At 36.9% G+C, this 22,692-nt stretch overlaps 1 protein-coding gene across 4 annotated transcripts in view; it reads right to left on the reverse strand.

Moving 5' to 3' along the window:
* tbc1d1 (TBC1 (tre-2/USP6, BUB2, cdc16) domain family, member 1) overlaps window positions 1–22,124 on the reverse strand; it is a 67,461-nt gene extending 45,337 nt beyond the window's left edge. Inside the window, exons 1-5 of one of the 4 annotated variants that reach the window (XM_082164417.1) lie at window positions 21,977–22,124; window positions 19,505–19,784; window positions 18,536–18,772; window positions 1,209–1,505; window positions 595–789 (exon numbers count right to left, since the gene is read on the reverse strand). In XM_082164417.1, coding sequence (XP_082020543.1) covers window positions 595–789; window positions 1,209–1,505; window positions 18,536–18,772; window positions 19,505–19,780 — 1,005 coding nt within the window. In that variant the 5' untranslated portion in view covers window positions 19,781–19,784; window positions 21,977–22,124. Of the gene's footprint in view, window positions 1–594; window positions 790–1,208; window positions 1,506–7,774; window positions 8,271–11,606; window positions 12,240–18,535; window positions 18,773–19,504; window positions 19,785–21,233; window positions 21,599–21,976 lie in introns of those variants that run through there. The other 3 variants (XM_082164416.1, XM_082164418.1, XM_082164419.1) reach the window with 3 other exon arrangements.
* Window positions 22,125–22,692: the final 568 nt, after the last annotated feature.

Below are 22,692 nucleotides of genomic sequence, written 5' to 3' on the forward strand. Positions count from 1 at the left end.
CTGTAAATCGCATTACAGTATTTTTTACAAAGAGAGAAATTTGCTTTGGTACGTTTGTGCGCACTGGAAATCATATTTTTTCAAATATAGACATTTATTTTGAGCAGACAGTATTGCAAATTGCGGTTTGTTCCACCTAGCGGCATTTAGTCCCCCCTGAAGTAGTTGTACTTTGTATGTTTGACTGAATTGTTTGTATATATTGTTTTTTTGTATAGCTTCTTATCCTTTATACTTTTATAATGGATATTCATTTGATTGTAAATATACATACAGGTAACCAGAGTAGCGAAGCGAGGCGAGTGACGTTATCAAAAACGCTGCTGTTTCCATTTGCAGAATCACAGAAATTGCTTACTACCGTCCTTGTGAGATTGTACTCCTAAGTCCAAACTACCAAGGACGCAAGTCCAAACTTTGTGTACTTGGTATTGAGAAAAGACCTTGTTTGGGGTTGGTGCATAGATTGTCTCTTCTTCTGCTGCTCTTTTTCCTGTTGTGGCGATTAGCAAACGTCAACACAGTCCTACCTCTGGTTCTGATGTTTATATTTGCATGTGTGAGGGAGTGTGTGTGTGTGTGTGTGGCACTCACTGTGAACAGCATGGTTCTGTTCTCCTGTAGGCTGGTGGGTTGGACCCCGGTGGCTCCATCTGCTGCTCGTCGCTGGAGCTCCGGTGATAGGCCATTCTCATCCAATCCTTGCAGAAACGGAAAACTCTGATCTCTTTTGAAAAATAGAGGTCGTTTTCCACCTCCATCTGCTCCCTCGTTTGTTCCATTGGCCACCTGGAAGTGAAACATAGAATATACATATTAAAAGTAGACATTTAATATTATATAATAAATATAAAATATTATATTGCATTCAATAATATAATATAATATAATATAATATAATATAATATAATATAATATAATATAATGACTAGAAAAGTAAGTCCATAAAGTGTGGGGAGGGATGTTTTATTTAATTATGGCAGATTTTGATTGAAAAATTACAAGATTCTAACATTGATAGCCATAATATTAACAAAAAAGTAGAATTTTTTTTTTTATAATTTATGAGCTTATGATAAATCATATTCACATAACAAAAGGATTTTCTATATCAGTAAAAAACCCTGGTGCAGAAAGTTTAATCTAGTATTATAACCACAATCTAGTATTGTGTTCAGCAATTTCGAAATACGAAATTTGAGTGTAACCTGATTGAGCGAGAACGCCCGCCTGATGCCTGCTGCAAGTGAGCCTGTGACGCTGACACGTCCAAACTTCTCAATACACTCATCTATCAGTGCGGGTGGAGCTTTCTTGTGGGCCACCACCACTCGCCCACAGAACAACACCTCAAACTTCTTAGCAAAGGCTGTTGCTGCATCGACCGTCATTGCTGTGGAGCAGGAGGCATCTGGCTGATCGTTGCTGGGTAGAGGAGAGGTAGTGTCTTCTTGTCGGGCAGAACTTTTGCCGGCCTGCCTGAGAGTGCTGATGATCTCTGGAACCTGGAGGACAGAGGTGAAAGAGAAAAAGAATGGGGTCAAGTAAACAGTGTAAACTAGTCACTCTGACCAATATGCATCACAAAAAAAGGCTGGCATTGGCATCAATGGTTCCATGAATCATCCATTGAATCTTTCCATTGCACATCATTACAATCGTGGAGGGAATATGATTTCATTAGCTTTCAGTTACATTACCATAATAAAATTGAGTCTAAATTTCACTCCAGAAGCAGAGGGTTCAGAACTACTGTATGAACCTCAATATCTGTAATAATGTGACAGACACTTAAGCACACCTGCCCGAAACCACGTCTTGCAAAACATTACCAAAAAACATGACAGACTCACACTTCATTTCCTCACAATATTCATTGTAGCTAGGACTATTATAAAGATAATACTTTGTTATATTACAAGAACTGCGCTCTCTCTTAGAAGTCTTACATGGTGTATTTTTGCATTGTGAATTACTATAGTTTCATCTGTTATGAATATGAGATTATCTAGAGAATAATTAAAATGCTCATCTAAAGGGTCAAAGAATACGGTGGTCAAAAAAAAGTAACAATGTACAACAATTAACTACATTATGATGATATGGCTTGGGTCCATGATCCATCAGTTGTTTTTTTCTGCTTTATCAGATTGAAAATTATAGAATATAATACATCTTCACCACAAAAATACACACAATTTCATGTATCATTCCTGTGTCCATAAGACAAATGGTGGGACAAGTTGTTTAAGCATTCATAAAAGTAACAAAGCTACAAATTTTAATTCCTTTGCGGAAATGCTATTCCACACTTACAAAGCAATACCACTCTATAACTATTTCCTGTGATACTAAAAAGAGTGAAACTACTGGAGCATTTACCACTAACCCAGATAATTCTCTACAGTGGGCATTTTCCCAAAATCCTTTTTTAAAAGGGTGAAAAAACTCAAATTGATCTTGCAAAGACTGAGCATATGTTATTCTCAGCAAACACAGGTTGAGTTAATTTAAGTCAGGTGTGTACTTATGTATGTTAATTTGATAACATGTACACTGCATTTATCCCATCACGCCTATATACTTATATTTATCAAGACACATCATGGTATTAAAAACATGCTATTTCAGATCTAATTCACTGAATGACAACAGCAAAAATATTCACCACTCTGTAAAGGGCAAAAGAGTGTGTGTCTGCTGCCTCAGACAGCTGCAGAATTTAGATACAGTTTATTTTTCTGCTAATCAAATCTTAATTCACTGGTATGCAGAACTAAGTTAAAGTCTATTTTAGCAACATCCATAGAAAAAACAAAGTCAAACAGGCTGGCCCAGGAGAAAACAGTGAACATTGGGAAAATACCTCAGGCTATAGTACAAGCTCAATTTGGAGTTGTTTCATAAGCACTGAATGGGACAGGCATGTGACCAGAAATTCAATGTAGTTCCAACACAATCTAGTGATGCTTGTATTGTCTATGAAACTATAATTATTGCTATAATTATAATTATATTGCCACCCCTTTGGATAGTCTTTCAAGGGCAATAAACATTATTAAGGGGTCAAAAACAGTGTACTATGTAGTAGGCTTCTGGAAGGCTGACTGTATGTGCAGTGGCACCAAAACTTGGACACGTCCCAGATAAAGATGCTGTAACCGATTTTGTAGATTTTTTCACATGCTCTCTGTAAAGAGCAAAACAAACAAACAAAAAAAGCAGCGACAGCCATCCATTGTCGCAAGTTCTGTCGTTATTAACATTGTTCAACGAGTCAGTGTTTCCCGAAATCATAGTTTCAAGGAATATTTGCAAACAGCATCGCAAAGTTGCGTGATGGGAACGACATCTCTCGACATGTGGTTGGAAGCATAGCTTCTTGTCTGCTAACATTCACAGTACAATTTATATATCTTTCATTTTGAATAGGCCAAATATAAAAATCTAATTTACGTCTTTTAGTTTGTCAAGAGATCTAAAGCGCGGTTTTTGAAGAGTGCGCATGTGCGTACTAGGGCTGGGCCAAAAAATAGATTTTTCGATTCCTCGTTTTTTTTTAAATGTGGTCGATTCAAAATCGATTCTCAAATGCCACGAATCGATTTTTTTCCATATTTATTTATCTATTACCCAAAAGCCAGTATTAGTTTTCCTCCACCTTTCATAGGCTTGCAAACTCCATTTTATAGCTAATGCTGTGAGATTTTATGTTTGTTTTATCTTAATCAAAAATAACCTCAACTAGTGAAGCACAATTAATCATATCGCAATCGCGATGTCAAGCCTACGCAATTATATGACGCAAAATGCTGCGATTTTATATGAAATAAACAAATTTGGGCTGTTAACGCAATTAATGCAGCATCTGTTAATTTTTGTCATCCTTTGGCTAGTGTTACATGATCACGCTCTTATTCATGCTAATGTTTTTAAACCATTCATGCGCAACAAGTCAAAAAAGAGCTCGCTGCCTGTGAATGTCCTGACTGTGACGCACAGAAAGACTCGCGCTGATATCGTGCGTGCGCACAAGACAGCCCAGAATACAGTTCGCACTTGAACGAACAATAAAACCCACAATTATGCCAAAATGTATTTTTGTCGAGTATCTTCATAACATAAGAGCAGTCTTATGATGAACGTGAAGAGTTGTGACTCGTGAGAGAATGAGACGCGTTTGAGATCCGCGTCTCTGTCAGCAGCGGCTGGTCTTAAAGGGACAGTACACAGTAGCCACTTATTACCTCTGTTGTTAAAGTTAATCAAAGAACAAAGGGAACAGAGAAAAACACTCACTGCTCTTGACTAAAGAACTTTTGTAACTTTAATAAGGATTGGTCTTTATATATAATTTATAATTAATGCAGCGCAGACTGTTTGATAACTTTATTCAATTTCTGTATATGTCCTACCTGTTAGACAGGAAGGGCACAGGTAAAAATGATATGCGAGTTTTTTTTTTTTTTATGGGTTTATGTGAAGATTGTTAACCTATTTGATCAAGGCATGCGACTGTTCTGACTTGTCCAATTTTCAGCATCAATTCATTGTATGCATTTGAAATATAGAGTTGGGTTCTGTTTTAATGTACCCAAGTGTACCTAAAATAAAGAGAGTTTAATATACAGGTTTGTAGCTCTTAATTTCTTTTTATTAATTAACCATTTGTAAACTTAACTTCACTTTTTCTTTCTTTTTTTATAAATATAGGATTTGTATTAAATATATATTCATTGAGTCGAATTGAAATCTAATTTAGAATCGAAAATTGAATCGAGAATCGAATCGAATTGAGAGCTTGCGAATCGAAATCGAATCGAATTGTAACATCTGAATCGATACCCAGCCCTAGTGCGTACATGCTCTAGTCTAGTAGGCCTATGTAAGAAAAAGACTATGATTGAATCTGGAAATAAAGCAAAATAACTGAGAAAAGAGAAGAATTAGTCCTCAGATGCCATGTCTGTAATGTTAGCAAAAAATCTGGCATTAATTCGGTCTCAAACGGATTACTAAAAAATAAGTTATTACTCTTACACCTGCGCGACATCAACCAACGTGGTTGAGCAAACAAATTTGCGACAATGCGGTTTCAGGAAACAGTCATGACTAGCTAGTTGATTTCTTCAACGATGAATTGTACAATGGTAGTTAAGCAGTGAGTTGTATTGTTGTTGTATGGGAAACTCAACCCATACCAGCCATTCTCTGCCTGTGAATTATTTTGCATGCTCGGGTTTGCATGAATCGGGTTGGTGGACATGTCGCTAACAGTGCCTTTAAAAACACACAAATGACACAGCATTACAAAGATATCAAAGCAAGATGCATGGGATCAGCAAAATTACATATTTTCAAAACTGACTAGTCTATAGGTTGTCTGAACAACTAGTCGACTATCAAAGCAATAAGAACGCCTGAAGACAACATCTAAATCTAGTTGGGTCATTCCGTGTCAAATCAACCAAATTTCAGAAACTTCCCTGACTAAAATTTGATACTTCTTATTTTCACCGTTGACATATAATGAAACAAAGATTGCCAAAGTCAACAGATTTTAGTAATAGACCTACAAATCTCTTTGTAAAAATAAAATAATGATGCTGCCATTTTTCTAAAGTCATTTTTACACCCCTCTCATTTAGCTCCAAATCTCAGGTGAAAATTGCCATTTTGACCCACCTCTACAAAATAGTGGATTACTCCTGATTACTACAGAAAAAAATATTAACAAAATAACAAATTTGAGCCTTGGACCTCTGGTTGAGTTGACACGGAATGACCCAGTTGCATTTTCCAGCAAAACATTTGTTACATTTTGAATCACAAAACAAGTTATTCCGTTCAAAATCAACACACAAATTGGATACTTTCTGCTTCTCAAATGTTACAACAAATGACCTTGGGTGAAATTGGTTAAAAGTGAAATTAGTTCTGAGAAAAGCTCTTGCAACATTTGTTTGCAGATGCAACTTAGTTTGATATTTTAATTATGGCTTAAAGTGTGCAAATATGTTTTGTGGCCACAGTGTATGTGTGCATCTATCTATCTATCTATCTATCTATCATATATACACAGGGAGAGAGGGTGACTAGTCAATTAGAAAAGAAAGTGCTGGTTTGAACGTATTAAACTCTCAGCTATCTGATGTAGATGTTGCCCAGTCATGCGATCAGCTAAAGAACTCTTCAAAAGGCCTCTATGTGGGCAGTCCAGTACAAACCCTTTGGCTAATCAAAGCAATCGCACAGCTGAATGTTTCTAAATGAGTGCTTTTCATTAGAGCACCGGTCAGAAACCGATCCAGTGCATGTGGTACCTTGAGTGTAGATATCAAAGCATTTTCTTTTTTTATGTGCCTGGGTCTGATTCTAATATGCGAGTCAAAGTGTGTGCATGTTTATGTAAAGACGCTTAGGCCTGATCATCAGAATTTCAGGATACGAGAACAGGATACGGTGATGGATACTGACTCATCATGATCAACACATTTCAAGTCTTACTGTGAATCCAAAAGTACAATCAACCATTGTCTAATGCTTTCAGATCCAAAATATAAGATCTTATTACCAATTTAACTTTCACAAATTTCATATTGAAATAAAACATTCAATGTAAGATAAAATCATGATTTTATCCATCAATTCATGATAATAATTAGATATAAAGTGGGCGTTTCATTTCTTTTTCATGAAAGAATTTTCATTTTTGGGTGAACTATAAGTAGGTAAAAAATTACCAAGTTTTACTTCATGTTGACTTCAAACGCAATCCAGTCTGAAACCAGAGCAGGCCTACAGTTTAACACTTATATCTGTCATTGCCCATTGAGTAAATCGGAACTTGGATTTGTAAGCTTTTACCAATTGTAACAGTCAAAATAACCCGAATAGCCTTTATCTGTATAACTGCATTTCATAAAGCTACAGTAGTAATGCCTCATCTAATTTTAAGGTCTGCTTTTACCTTACTTAAAGGGTCAGTTCACCCAAAAATTGGTTTAATCCATTTAGTGCAGCGTTATAAAGGAATAATTTCATTGGCTACCACAGTGAGAGAGTAATTTCATTGGCCATCTTTTATGAGAAGAGGATGACAAGAAGAAAACAAATGAAAGGGAATAAATGTGACCAACAACTTAATTCTCACAGATCAGTCTGGCTGCAATGCTGGATTAACGGTGAAAATGACAGAACTCTAGTTAATGATGTTCTGCAATGGAAAAAGCAGAAGATCATTAATGGTCTAATGATATTTACTGGACCTGAAAAAGGCTAGACTTTCAATCCGCTTCAAACAAGACACTTCTTTTAGTTAATAATCTCATTAATCAAGGTTGCAAGCATTTGTGCCAAAGATGATGAACTTGTAGGCCTATATTCAAGTATCAACAAGACTTGTCTTGCATAACAGCCTGTTGCAAACAGGAATATCAGAAAATAATTGGCTGCTAGCTAAAAACTATGCATAAGCAGACTATAATGTCTGTTTAAAAGGCACAAATAAAACCTCTAACTAACCACACAACACAGTTCAGAACTTCAGATGCGTCAAGGGTCAAAGTTTTGCTCTTAGCCTAATCGTTGAAGACGACACCAATGGGAACCATGCTGTCAAGCATATGACCAGCAAACAGCAAAGCTTTAAAGACTCTTAATAACAAATAAAATGATACGGATATTTACTTTACATTGGAAATGTTGTGATCATAAATGACAACAATGGACAAAATGACCTTGACACACTCACAATCACACTCATATAACTCACCTGACTCAGCCATCTACGCAGAGAAGGCATGTCCAAACCTGATCGTCACCTTCCTGTGTTCTCCCTCATCCCTCAATCTCAGCTATTTCTCTTTTCTTCACTTTCCTGCGTCCTCACCTTCACTTTTCTGTACCTTCAAATGCTAAGCGCAAGTCCCTCAAAGCTTTCTCTGTTCTCTTCTGTTACTCCCTCTCTTACTGCTCCTCTGTTTTGGGACCTAGAGCTGACTCTGGCTCCACCTCCCATGCTGATTCAGAACAATGTGGTTCAGTCAAAGCGCCGCACCATGACATCTCTCTAGGAATATCACCTTCAGAAACACAGCAAAGTTACAATCTCTCATACCCTCCTCCTCCTTTCTCTTCTCTCTCTGGGATGGCTTTATCTCGGGTAACAGTGTTTGATTGTGTGGAGGTTTGCTTACAGCTTAAAGATACAAGCCTGCCAAAGACTGGAAATACTGGCATGTGTCCCATGGGTGAATCTCACGAAAACATGTCTAGGTCATATAATTTTAAAAATTTGGATTATTTTTTGCATTGTGACATTATACTAAAATATTTTCAAGACAGTTAAGCACATTTTCCCTCAAAATTCTCATTACTGTAATGCATGCATCTGGATACTTGAGTTTTTTGTAATTCCCATTATTCTTAATGATTTAATTCTCACAGTAATAAACATGTCTAGAGAAATTCAATCAAAATATAATTTCTCTAGACATGTTCATGACTTTTTCAAACTTAGCCACCTTTCAATATATTTCACTGTTTGATGCAGTATGACTTGTGCTATGCGTCCCTCTCTGTCGTGAACAACCAGCCATGGTTGTCTGTGCCCAAGAACACTTAAGACAGACAAACACATGGTCTGTTCTTACTTAGTAACACACACACACACTCACTCACATAGAGGAAGTCAGGAGGGCTGGAACAGTGAGTAATCCAAAAATAAAGAGAAGTCAGTACCCTTTCAGCTTGGCATGAACACCGAAGAGCAGAAAACACCCTAACAAACAGCTCCTGTCCTGCGATGGAAGAGTGAAAGTGGCGAGCAGCTTTGGTGAAGCTCAGGTCATTATCAGCACAGAAAGCAAAGAGATCTGGACTCATACAACAACTTAAACCAGTCAAGTCAACCTTTTTAACTAAATATACCTAGACAGTCAAGTTGATGAAAAACTAGGGTGAGTCACAAACAGCTTAAATGTCTTTACTGTTGGCATGATCATTAAAAAAAATAGCTTGTCTCAGCACTTTGATGACACACCAAACCCATTAACATCTAAACAAGTGAGGGGGAGAGAGATAGACAGAACACAAGGGAGTCTGGGAAATGCCACACAGCTCCAACCCGGAGAAAAAAACAGCTTTGACTTTGTCCAGACACACACACCTATACACACACAATGGTGGAAAACTTTGGGAAAAGAGGGACAAACAAATGTCAAAGATAATTTACTTTAACATTCTTTAAATCTGTGACATTTTACAAATATTTAAATGAACGTATCTGTCATATTTACTTTGTTATAAACTTTTAAAACAACTGTGTGAGAACACAAAAGGATTTTCAGCATTACTCCACAGCGCACACCCACTCACAAGACCACAATCTCAAAGTTCAGGTTTTTGAGGTCAAGTCACAGGAAAAGAAGGGAAATACTAGACAATGATGTAATCTAATCGCCACAACCACCACTCAACTAAAACAGCATAATTAGTCATATGATGATGAGATAAACTGCAAGGAGTTTGCTATGCTATGTCCGGATAGTTGTGCTAAATGCTATATTTATTTATAGAAAAGTTTTAAACATCATTACTGTATAATTACTAGTATACGTGCATTTTTATGACCTACAAATAGTTTTTTTTTTGTTTAAAAGTTAATAATAACATTCAGGCTATCAAAATAATAAACAACTAAAATAATGACAGACTAATAGTTTTAATAGTTTAAAAGTTCAAAGGTTTGATTGTTTTATGTGAATAATTTAGCCTAATAAAATGTTAGAATAAAATTAAATAGAACAATTTGAATAGTGTCATTAACATTAAAACTATAGGTTACTAAAAGTTAGTGCAACAATTTTATTCTTTTATGTGAATAATTTAATAAAACATTTTTATTTTTTATTTTAATAAAACAAAATAATAATAAATTAAAACCATTAGAATAGTTCCATTTAAACCAACAACCCTAGAGAGGATGAGCAGGAAAATGGATGGATGGATGGATGGAGACATGGGTTTGATTCCCAGGGAAAGCAAGAATTGATAAGAATGTAAATGTGTACCTTGAAATGCAATGTTAGTCGCTTTGGATAAAAGCGTCTGCCAAATGCATAAATGTAAATGTAAAACCTGGACTAGACTACTGATTCATTTATGAATTGATTCATGATTCTAATTCAATATTACTGCTTCTTATATTGCTGCATTTAAATGAAAATGACAATTTTTTTTGGCAACAATGAAAAAACAATGAATTTGCTCACATTTTGAAATGCATAGGCCTATCTATTGTCACAAAGCTGAAAATTATCATATTTGTTGCTACTGTCCTGTATATCACCCAGCCCTTCTCCACAGCAAGAAAAACGCACATGCACAACACTATAGGGTTTCAAGTTCAATGTTAAAAATTAAAAGCTCAAAAAGTATATGCATACACAGACACATAGTAAAGTAACTCTTTGAAAGAAGGAAGGAGCACCGGTCACATGAGGTGGAACCGAGTGCGGGACATGTGACTGTGACACACACCTAAAAATGAGGTGGTTCCATTTAGGCTACTACTGAAGAATTATTGGCAGCACAAAAAACACAAAGGAAAACCTAATAAAACTACACTGAGCAACACGCATCTAAAAAGTTAAAAGAGCCGGACAATCAAATGAACACACAATACATTATGGCAGGCTGGGAGAAAAATGACAAATTATACTTATTGCCCTCTTTCATTCACGAACAAAAACAGCTTTAAAGTCTATGTAAATGATTGACATTTCTCATGCACACTTCCCCATTTTGTTCTTGATGTTCCTTCTGAGTTCTGACACACCATCAATCGTACTCCACAATGCCTTGAGTGTCATTAGTCTATAGGAACAGACTGCTGCGTGAATGAGAACACTTACTGAACTGAACAAACTGCACCACCCTTTTATTCCCAACAGTAACTATCTCAGTTTGAATCATTTTTCAGCATGTTTGATACAATATGTTGAATTAAGTACATTGTAAAACTGCTTTAAACCATCTCAACAAATCCATTTCTACATAGAGATAAATGACTATTACAGCTAACGTTACTGTTACAGTTCACCTATCAAATAACCGACATCTACGGTCCATGTTTACCTAGATTTAGACCAGTAGCCCATTTAGACCATTTAATCGTACAAATAAACTTTTTGAATATAGCCTAATATTTGAATAGTATTTTATTAACAAACTGGCAGCATTGTGAGCTACCTTGACAGCATTGTGGGCATCACTATCTTCATGAACATTTGAATCAATGCCCAAAAATGCTGTCTTGATAGGCAGCTCGGTAGGTTTTGAAACACAGCCATTAAGACAACTTTACAAAGAAAAAGTTAATTATCTAGATGTACTTTAATGCTTTACATAAACAACTCGTTATTCACTTTTCACGAGCGAGAAAACTATATAATTTAATTAAATAAAAAGGGAATAAATTATGCTGCAATGGGCTAACGTTCACTAAAATCTCTCATTAGTGGCTAACCGACTAGCTAAGTATGCTAACACACATACACTTTCCAACTAAACAAATTCCAAAGAAACTTTATAAAGGTACTCACTGTCTCCTGCTCGCTTTTCACATCCCTCCGCAGTAAATGAAAGATGTGAAAGCGCGCTTTCATCGCTTCGGCCATCCAGATCTCATGGAGAAAGTGAAACTAGTGGGAGTTAGTAGTGTGTGTGAGTGTGACCGTTTGAGCGGCGCTCAGTGGGATGTGACGGTAACATTCACATGATGTTGAGAGAAAACTACACTGAGGTAACGTTAGCAGATCATATCACATCCATGGGAATACAAACGGCTTGTCAGTAGACCATCTTGTGTTTAGTGGTAACGTTAAATGTTAATTTGTAAGCTTGAAAAATAATTTTCGCTTAGATCCTATGGGAAGGGAGATGAAATTACTAGCTGCAATATAAATAAAACAATTTAGTTTAGTTTAAACTGGGTTTAAGATCATTCATAAATATTAAATATTAAAAGGTGTTGACAGAAATAATAATTTACTCTCCATATACATTTCCCATGTTCAGGATTTGACCACCACCTGGTGGCAGATAGGGTTTTATAGTCACAACATACACTGACAGAAATAGCTCTAAATAGCCTAATAAAATACATTTCATCTCAAATTATAACACCGTATAATCTTACAAACTGTAGAAACATACAGAATTTTTCTCCCATTTAGTAAAATATTTTAAATCACATAGCTATTATATTATAAGCTTAATAATTTAAGTGAAAAGTTTAATTGAATATTAAATATACATTTTTGGAATATCTTAGAATTTAACATATAATTTGCTTTAATGACAGAAGCTAACAATCATGTTATCCAGCATAATTTGAGAATGGCTCAAAGAGCATCTTGTGCTTAAATAAAAAACAAAACAAAAAACAATACTTTAGACTTAAAGGGTTTTGCATGCTTATTTTTTGCTTAGTTACCAAGAAATAGTGACCCATTCTAAATATTTCTTCATTTTACATCATAACTTTGGTTTAAATGAAATTATTTACAGGTTTAAATGAGAGAGAACAAAAAATTCAAGCAAGGATCAGGCTTTTGGACCCCACAAGTTAAACAAATGAAGGGACTCTTTTATAACATTCAATATAAATATAAATTTAGATTTATTTTTTTTACAACTGTACGTCATTAGCATGTCTTCTTGTTTAATCTAAATCGGATCAAATTGTTTTGTTGCACATTTTATTCAACATTCTGTCCCACACACACACACACACCTCTGTCCTACTTAAATTGATCCAGTCCCTTGATACTGTAACGGATATCCATCTAATATTTTTCCATTACAAGAAACAACAAACACATCTCCCTCATTATTTATACTTAAAGTATTATAAATATGATACATGAGCCATATAGGCTGCTCAAAATAGTATTATCTGGAATCATGTTAAATAATGAAATGTTAAAATACAGTTTGAAAGTATAGCCACAAGACTTAAACATTATGTTGGCATACAACTAGTTTGACAATCACTAACTAACTTTTTTTGTATAAAGTTACACCCAATTTTCCAATTACAACCCAGAAAAATTAAGACAACTTTACAGCTCAAATAATGGAGACATTAATTTAAGTGCTTTAACAAAAATCCAGGCTTACTTGAGTACTACAAAATCTCTCAAATGTAAGTGCATTACTACCTATATTTTTGGTTTTGTATATCAAAAAGATTTCCTATAGTAAAAGTTTATATGAAATGAAAATTGACAATTGGCGATTCATCCATGAGTATGATTCTATTTTTTAAAACCTCGTAATTTCCAACCTAATCTCATGGACAAACATACATTTTTATCAAGGTGGCAATTACTACTAATAATACTACATTTTATTTCACAAGTAACAGAAATAAGCACAAATGTCAGAGCATGTCAGAACACCTCCAGGGCCCAGAAAACAGGGTTAAAAGCAGTACATAGCACATTAAAAAATAAAGTAGTAGTAAACATCAACAAGCAAATGCTAGTTTAAACAAAATATGTCTTGAGTTGAGCTTTAAAGATGTCATAGGTCTGAGCTTCCTGAGTTCAAGAGGAAGGGTAGGAGCATAGACAGAAAAAGCCCCGTCACCCATAGATCTTAAGCGGGTTTGTGAAACAGTCAACCAATCAGACTGTGAGGAGCGCAGTCTGCGATTTGGGGTGTAAGGGATTTACAATGCAAATAATGAGGAGCCAAGCCATGTAATGTTTTGAATGTCAGCTCAGCTTAAATCGAAACAGAACCCGACCGGCAGCCAGTGCAAGGACTCCAAAACAGGAGTAATATAATTGCATGCATGTCCTGGTCCCGGTTGGGATCCTGGCGGCAGAGTTTTGTACATATTGGAGCTTATTAAGTGTGGATTTAGAAACTCTGGCTAAAAGGGCATTACAGCAATCTATCCGCGAAACAACAAATGAGTTTATCAGCTTTTCAGCTATAGAGAAATTTAGCATATAGGGCGCAATCTTGCTATATTTCTGAGGTGAAAAAAGGATGCTTTTTAAGTATACGCATAAATTCGTACAATGTGAATCATATGGAAATGTCCTTCCCTAACCTCACCCCTAAAACCTACCGCGACTGTGGCGTAAGCAGATCGTATGAAAACGTACCAATGAGATCAGACGAACTCATACAAATTAGGGGCCGTTTAAACGACACCGTTTTTTTTTTTTTTTACCTCCACCCCCCCTCTTCGGAGGACAACTTTATTTGATTTTGATTTTTTGTTACGGCGATATTTTTTTTTTTAAGTACGTACACAATATTTTAAGTACAGACACAGACTGGTAACGGGCTTGTGCTGCCTGCAGATTACTGGGCTGGGACACAGACTGGTAACGGGCTTGTGCTGACTGCAGACTGCTGGGCTGGTCCACAGACTGGTAACGGGCTTGTGCTGATTGCAGGCCGCTGATCTGGGACACAGACTGAAAGCTGGTTTATGCTGACTGCAGGCCACTGGGCTGGTCCACAGACTGGTAACGGGCTTGTGCTGACTGCAGACTGCTGGGCTGGGACACAGACTGGTAACGAGATTGTGCTGACTGCAGACTGCTAGGCTGGGACACAGACTGGTAACGGGCTTGTGCTGACTGCAAACTGCTGGGCTGCGACACAGACTGGTAACGAGATTGTGCTGACTGCAGACTGCTAGGCTGGGACACAGACTGGTAACGGGCTTGTGCTGACTGCAAACTGCTGGGCTGCGACACAGACTGGTAACGAGATTGTGCTGACTGTAGGCCGCTGATCTGGGACACAGACTAGGAGCTAATTTGCACTGACGACAGGCCACTGGGCTGGTCCACAGACTGGTAGCGGGCTTGTGCTGACTGCACACTGCTGGGCTGGGACACAGACTGGTAACGGGCTTATGCTAATTGCAGACTACTTGGCCAGGACGCAGGTTGGTAACGGGCTTGTGCTGACAGCCGGCCACTGGGCTGGTCCACAGACTGTGAACTGGCTTGGGCTAATAGCAGGCTACCTGACAGTTCAACAGATTGTGAACTGACTTGGGCTGGTTGTTAGATGCCAGACTGGTCCACATATGTTTGTAGTTGGATGCCAGACTGTGAGCTGGCTTGGCCTGATTGTTGGATGCCAGACTGATCCACAGACTGTAAGCTGGCTTGGGCTGGTTGTTGGATGCCAGACTGGTCCACAGACTGTGAGCTGGCTTGGGCTGGTTGTTAGATGCCAGACTGGTCCACATATGTTTGTAGTTGGATGCCAGACTGTGAGCTGGCTTGGCCTGATTGTTGGATGCCAGACTGATCCACAGACTGTAAGCTGGCTTGGGCTGGTTGTTGGATGCCAGACTGGTCCACAGACTGTGAGCTGGCTTGGATTGATTGTTAGATGCCAGACTGGTCCACAGACTGTGAGCTGGCTTGGGCGAGTTGTTGGATACGAGATTGATCCATAGATTGTAAGCTAGCTTGGGCTGACAGCAGGCTACCTGATAGTTCAACAAACTGTGAGCTGGCTTGGGCTGGTTATTGAATACCAGACTGGTCCACGGACTGTAAGCTGGCTTGGGCTGGTTATTGGATGCCAGACTGGTCCACAGACTGTGAGCTGGCTTGGGCTGGTTGTTGGATGCCAGACTGTGAGCTGGCTTGGGCTGGTTATTGGATGCCAGACTGGTCCACAGACTGTGAGCTGGCTTGGGTGGATTATTGGATGCCAGACTGGTCCACAGACTGTGAGCTGGCTTGGGTGGGTTGTTGGATGCCAGACTGGTCCACAGACTATGAGCTGGCTTGGGCGGGTTGTTGGATGCCAGAATGGTCCGTAAAACAGTCCACAGACTGGTAACGGGATACCGTTTTCAAATGAAAACTTTTTATACGTTTTGGCCGTTCATTTACATGACAACTGTGTTTTGGGGGCCTGAAAATGCAAACTTTTGAAAACGGGATTCAAAGTGCACGTTTTTGAAAACGATACCGTTATGGTCTCTGTGTAAACAACAATAACGCAAATTAGTGAAAACGGTGACATCGTACACACACGTATTATGTGTTCAGTCTATAGGTGCGTGGTGTTTCTTTACAAAATGATATCACCAACTACTGGCCAGGCATAAATACAACAACGTTTTTAGTCATTTTCGTCGATCCGTGTGAGCGGGGAACATTTTGACAACGTTGTCGTCTGAACGCAAAAAAAACGCAAAGGAAAAACTTTAACATTTTTAGTACATTGTTGTCGTGTACCATTAGGCACCAATTGGCCAAAATGTAAAATAGTAACAAATTACCATGCGGTTGTGTTGGCAAGCTAGCATTCTAATTTTTAACGCAACACCCACATCAAAATCCAATCAACTACTGATGGATAGAACCAAGTCACCACCCTGTGATCCATTACACTCGGATGTACGTCACAATACAGAAACATATATCTGTCGCTTCTTCGGTTTCATCGCGACTAAGTTACCCATAACTACAATGTGACTTTCACAAACTTTCACAGCTTAAATGTGACTTTTCACAGCTGTCACCATATTACAAAGACATAATGAACAACAAGAAACGATACAAAGGTATTTGCTATATGCTAAGCTGTTGAGCTTAAGCACAGCTGTAGGGTCTCACATGAAAGACAGAGTAAATGGAATTAAATTATCTTAAATTGTCTGGTGACATGAAAGCTGATAGAAAACGTGTCTTAATAAGTTATGGTTGAAGAGGTCATTTAGTTGTTGTTTTTCAGTTTAAAAAAAGAACATGGAGCATGTGAAGTTGAGGGAACATCACTATGATCTGAATCTCAGTCATTCAGACATGCACGCACACACATATTTTGGGGAGTGGAAGCCCATGAGTGACAGGTGGTCAGAAGACAGTGACATGAACACCTGTCTATCTCTCTTTCTATCTCGCTGTCTTGTTTATCAAGTCAATAGACAGTCGCAGGAGTCCGTAGCCACATTGCGGTTGGCTCACTGACACAGGAAATGGTTACTATGACAACTTAGATCTACATCCTGCTTAAATGCAGGTTTATGAAGGAAGCTTCACAATCTACATCTCAGACAATCCATCATTACAAGTCAATATTCAAAAACAATCAGATCATTGTAATAAACCACCATTGTTTATCACTACAATAAAGACACCTTATACACTACTCTTATTTCACAAACCTGTTTTGATTTGTACTGGGTTTTAACTTTATTACAGACAGCTGAATGAATCTGTGCTACTGGCCATCATGTTACCCAATGATAACTAACAAATTTGGAACAAGTTGTGTGAATCTGCCATCGGTGTGATGTCAAAAGATGAAAGTAAACGATGTCAAATCAGTCTCTCTCGTAAACGCACATACAAGCACATAAAGCGCTTTTTATAACCTTTTATGTCAGTGGCTAGCCACATGTGCTAAACTTTATGTGAAGAATACAGTACTTTCTCTGTCTTCCATTTCCTTATAACCTAGTGAAATTTGTACCTTTTCATTTACCTTTATGATTAAGGTTGCTTGTTAAGGCAAGAATCACAATTATTATTGCTCATACTTTGAGTTACTGTTAAACCTCAGTTTAAACCTAAGTTTTAAACATTTTGGTGACTGATCCAGTTGAGAGGGATATGAGCCATTACATTTTTAAGACTTAAAAGGATGTTCAGTCAGCGTTTGTCGGTGTCTGTTGTCTGGGGCATTGTGAACATGAGCTGTTTTTCAAAAAATTCTAAATGCAACAACCAACTTTTTTGTTGGTGTTTGTCTGTGCGGTGTGAATTGGGCTTAAGACTTAAAAAGACATAAAAGTCTGTTGAAAAAAATTATGTTTGTCCATAAAATGAATTTCAATAGATCAAAACGTTCTTCAAGATATCTTTCTTTTGTGTTCCACAGAAGTTAGAGAGTCATTCAGGTACGAAACCACATAAGGGTGAGTAAATGATGGAAGAGTTTTCATTTTTGTGCGGATTATCCCTTTAAGATTGGGGTAGGCCAATAAGAAGTCACCTAGCAACCACTAAAACACCTTAGCAACCGCATTTCAATAGCATGGCATCGACCCGCAATGTGGCGGAATGTAATGCATGGGCACAAAACTGGTTGTTCTCTCTGATTGTCATTGTGATGTTATGGTACTATATCTTATTTACACAAAAATCATACTTGCACAAATGCACACACCCATTAGGAGGGAGGATTGACATTTAAACCTCTGAGCTTTCCCTCATCAAAAGAGATTCACTTCAAAGTCATGTGTGAGAATAACACCTACGGCAAACCCTCTAACAGTTCTAAGAGCCACAAATGCAACAATCTCAAAACTACCAACACTAATGTATTGTCATAGTCCACACAGAATTGTGTGACACTGGGAGTCCATTACATTTCAATTTAGCTTAACTGAATTTGAAGTTCATATTAATCAGTCCATATTAATGAATCAGTCCAGAGTTCAAATGCAGCTAATCCAAAAATGTCCCCTTACCTTCAGCTGGTCCTGGCAGCGGAATACATAGCAGGCAGCTTTTTTCTCCTCTCTGAGCAGACAGCCAAAATAGCTGGGCTCCTGGCTGTTGTGAATGAGTTTGGTGATACGATGAGGCCTGTGATCAAACAGAACCATATGTTGCAACGGGTCCCATGGCTTCCCCGGTCCTGCCGTGTCCAGAATGCAGCTCACTGAATTGGCTGAAATCTGCAGTACCACAGGCTGATCTCGAACCTTGGACCATCAGAGAGAAAAAGAAAAAAATAGTGCTATGGTGCTACCATGGTTTTCTTCTATGTGTCACAGTTTGTTTTCATTAGTCACATGTTTTCCTTCGTTCAGTTTTCCCGCCACTCCTTTGTTACCATGGTCACCATCATTGTGAGTTAATTTGGTTCAGCTGTGATTGATTAATCATCCTCATTTGTGTTTGCTATATAAGTTGGTCCCTCACATCCATTCTCTGTCTGATCACTGTTATGTTAAGTGTGTGTGGATCAACCTGTTTGCCTGTCTTCTAGATTGTAATTAAAACTTTGTATTTGAAATGATCGTCTTTGTCCTGCAACCCACTGTGACACTATGTATGTACACGAAAAAATATTTCAAATAAATGCTGTTCTTTAGACCTTTCCATTCATCAAAAAACATATATTATGGTTTACATAAAAATATTAAGCAGTAGCCTACAACTATTTTCAACACCGATAATAAGAAATGTTTCTTTAGCACCAAATCAGCATATTAAAATGACTTCTGAAGGATCATGTGAAACTGAAGACCTTTTCATATTTGAAATTATAATAACTTTTTTACTGTGTTTTTATAGTGAGCATAAGAAACTACCAACACCAACTTTTAAACAGTAGTGTATATATATATTTACAATACATTTACAATTAGGCTTTACATTGCTGTGTTTTTCTGTAACACGTATTTTTTCCCAACATGTATAAATAAACTGACCTCTGGAGAGTAAGTGCAATTAAATTCATGGTTTCCGTTCTTCTCCCCCGGCCGGGGCCTCCGTATCTCAGCCACCACCCAGGGGAGCATGGTCATGGTGGTCTGTGGATGGATGGCCAAAGATCCAACCAGAGTTAGGCTGTATTTAATCTCCTCTTCCCCTTCCTCTTTCTTCCTCTTATCCACTGATCCAGGAAGTGTTTGTGTAAGGGCAGAGAGAGGATGATCTTTGATTGGGTCATCTCTGGGTTTGACCTCGAAACAAATTCCCTCCATGCTCCTAGTCAAAAAATGAGGAACTAGGTATGACCTTGTCAAGAACATTAAAAAAACACCAATATAAATGAAGCAGGTGGTTCTGTGATAAATGTATCTTATCACAGAACCACCTGCTTCATTTATATTGGTGTTTTTTTTAAGGTGTTTGATACAACTTCTACAACATTTACAACCTCAACTCTGCCATTTGCAGGGGAATAAAACAGCTTACTCTGAAAGCCCTAGGAAAGGAACACAGGCAAATAATTCCTGCCCCCTTTCAGCTTTAAGCAAAGTTGTCTAAAAAATGATAAAATGATAAAGTATTAATACAATTTCATAATAATACTATTATTTTTATTTTATTTATTTTTTTCTCTTTAAATTTGCATTAGAAATGATAGTCAAACATATTTAAAACAATAAATAAACAAAGTTTATCACTGAAAAAAGTCAGGAAGGATAAAAACTGTTATTTTAGTATTTTATAAATACTATTATTAATTATTAATATTTTGAATTTGTCTTTTTTATTTTAAGGGTTCATTTTAATTTAAGTTTTAGTCATTTTTTTGTGCTTTTGTAATTTTTATTAGTTTGTATATTATTTTTGATTATTTAAAAAAAATTAAACTTATTTCTCTTATAGTTACCGAAGCAACATTTATAATTTCCCTTTCAGTTTTTTTTTTTATTTTAAGTTTTTCATCTCATATTTAATTTTATATTATTTCATTATTTCATTTTTTTTATAAATTTTTTTTTATAAATTTTTTTTTTACAATGGCTAAAACCTAAAAATTTGCTTTAATTAAATTAACTGGTTTAATTAAGTCTAGAATATTATTTAATATACCCTAGAATCATCTGACTTCATTATGTTACACTGACAAAGTAATTTTTGCATTATGTTACACCAACAAAATTCACTGCAAATTCACAGTGTCAAGGGATGCGCCGTTCAGAATTGAGTTTGTAGTGATAATGACAACAACAAGGAACCTCATCTTCTACAAATAGAATTAAGCGTTATAAAATAAGATTATGTAAAGGTCATATTGTATATCTGAACAGAAGTGTCTGAGGCATTGGAATAGTGTCCTCCTGCACGGTTCTGAGACGGGGTCCTCATGCACTGAAGCCAACAGCGAGTATAAATAGCCAAGCATGTCTAATGAGACACAACTGCTATTTACAGAGAGGTCAACAGAAAGTTACTCTGATGATAACAAACAAGAAATAGCAAAATGTCACAACAACAAAATATTTTGCTTATAAAAAAGCTCACAAAATCGTAGCCTAGGAGAGACTGAGGCAGTCACCAAAAAAAGGAAAAAAAAGAAAAGATTTTGAGGACATTTTGCAAGGTCATAGGTTTGTCGCAGAGCAATATTTTACTATAAGTTACTTTGCTATACTTTTATATAGCCTACAAATAATGAGCTTTACAAAAGTTTAAACTTTCGCTTACCTTTACGCACGATGCACCGCCTATATGAGGAAGTTCTTAAATAACGGTCCCGTTAGTTTTTGACAATACAGACTATAATGTCCCATCGGCAACTGATTTTCAGGTTGAACTTTCTCCAAAGTAGTCGATTAATCACTGTTTCGTTCTCTCGCCATAGCAATAACGCGACACGGAGTAGAATGAGTGTGTGTGATTGAGGAAGTCTTCTTCTCTGACGTTTGAATGAACTTCTGACTGCGCAGATCACGGTGAGAGAAGGTCTTGCCAGCACTAAAATAAAACATAAATAAATAAAAACAAATCTTTTTCAATCCGGTTGTGCTTTGAAATCTACGTTGGTTTTAATAAAGCTGCGAAATTTTTGTTTATAGTTTTTGCTTTTCCGTAGGTAAAAAAAAAAAAAAAAAAATCTGTCATTATTACTCATCCTCGTGCTGTTTCCCGTATGACTTTGTTTCTTGTGAGGAACTCAAAAGGAGACGTTAGATTTTCTGACTGACAGCCTCAGCCACCATTCTATTTCGGTACGTTTTTCCCTTATACCACAATAAAAGTGAATGGTGACCTTTGATGTCCAAAGAAGTCAGTGTCCACGTTCTGTTTACGTATGCACTGTCAAAGTACTGAACAACTAAAATGTAGGCATAATTGTGTTATAGTCTATTCTTGATAAGTATTATTGTACCTAATATTATCAACATGCGATATGTGTAATACATGTAGGTGGTAAAGCAAAAAGTTACCAAAAATGTGCCTTTATCCAGCGACGCACCTGCCGCGTCCACTGCCCGGATTGATATATCCCGGTGCACGCGCTCTGTGTTTGTGCGCGTGCTCACAGACAGCTCTTGCTCTTTATTTAAGACACAAGTACTCTCTTCAGGTTTGTTTTACACAAACCGAAAGTAAAGACCACTACTACGAGCTACATACACACACGCGCGCGCACACTACTGTCAACTGTGCAAGACTATAAATAAAGAGGTGTAGAGTGACCAAGATTGCCTATGACTGAAAAGTTTAAAATAAAAAAATGACACAATTCTAAAATATAAACTTAGCCAAATACAGACTTCCCATGAACAAAAGAAATATCATATAATATTATGTCAAATATAGCCTATACAAGTAATGCTGACATTTTCTAACCATAATTTCTAATACAAGAGATCAGAAATTAAGAGGCTGTAAAAAGGCAATGCAAATAATAAACAACAACAAATATAGGGATACAAATATACAACAATATAAGGAATAAATATAAAGATATGTCAAAAAACAAATTATCAAAATTTAATGTTAAAAATAAAATAAATGTTTTGAGATAAACAATACCCTCTGCTGGCCTTAAACAGATAATACATGCAATTTCCCCTTTTTTGCAGTTTATTTCACACACCCCGAGGGGAAAAGTAAAATTTTGTTTAACACGTTCAATCACAGCATAAAGTTATTAGTA

The sequence above is a fragment of the Leuciscus leuciscus genome, assembly GCF_965113295.1.
Source record: "Leuciscus leuciscus genome assembly, chromosome: 3".
Taxonomy (NCBI): Eukaryota; Metazoa; Chordata; class Actinopteri; order Cypriniformes; family Leuciscidae; genus Leuciscus; species Leuciscus leuciscus.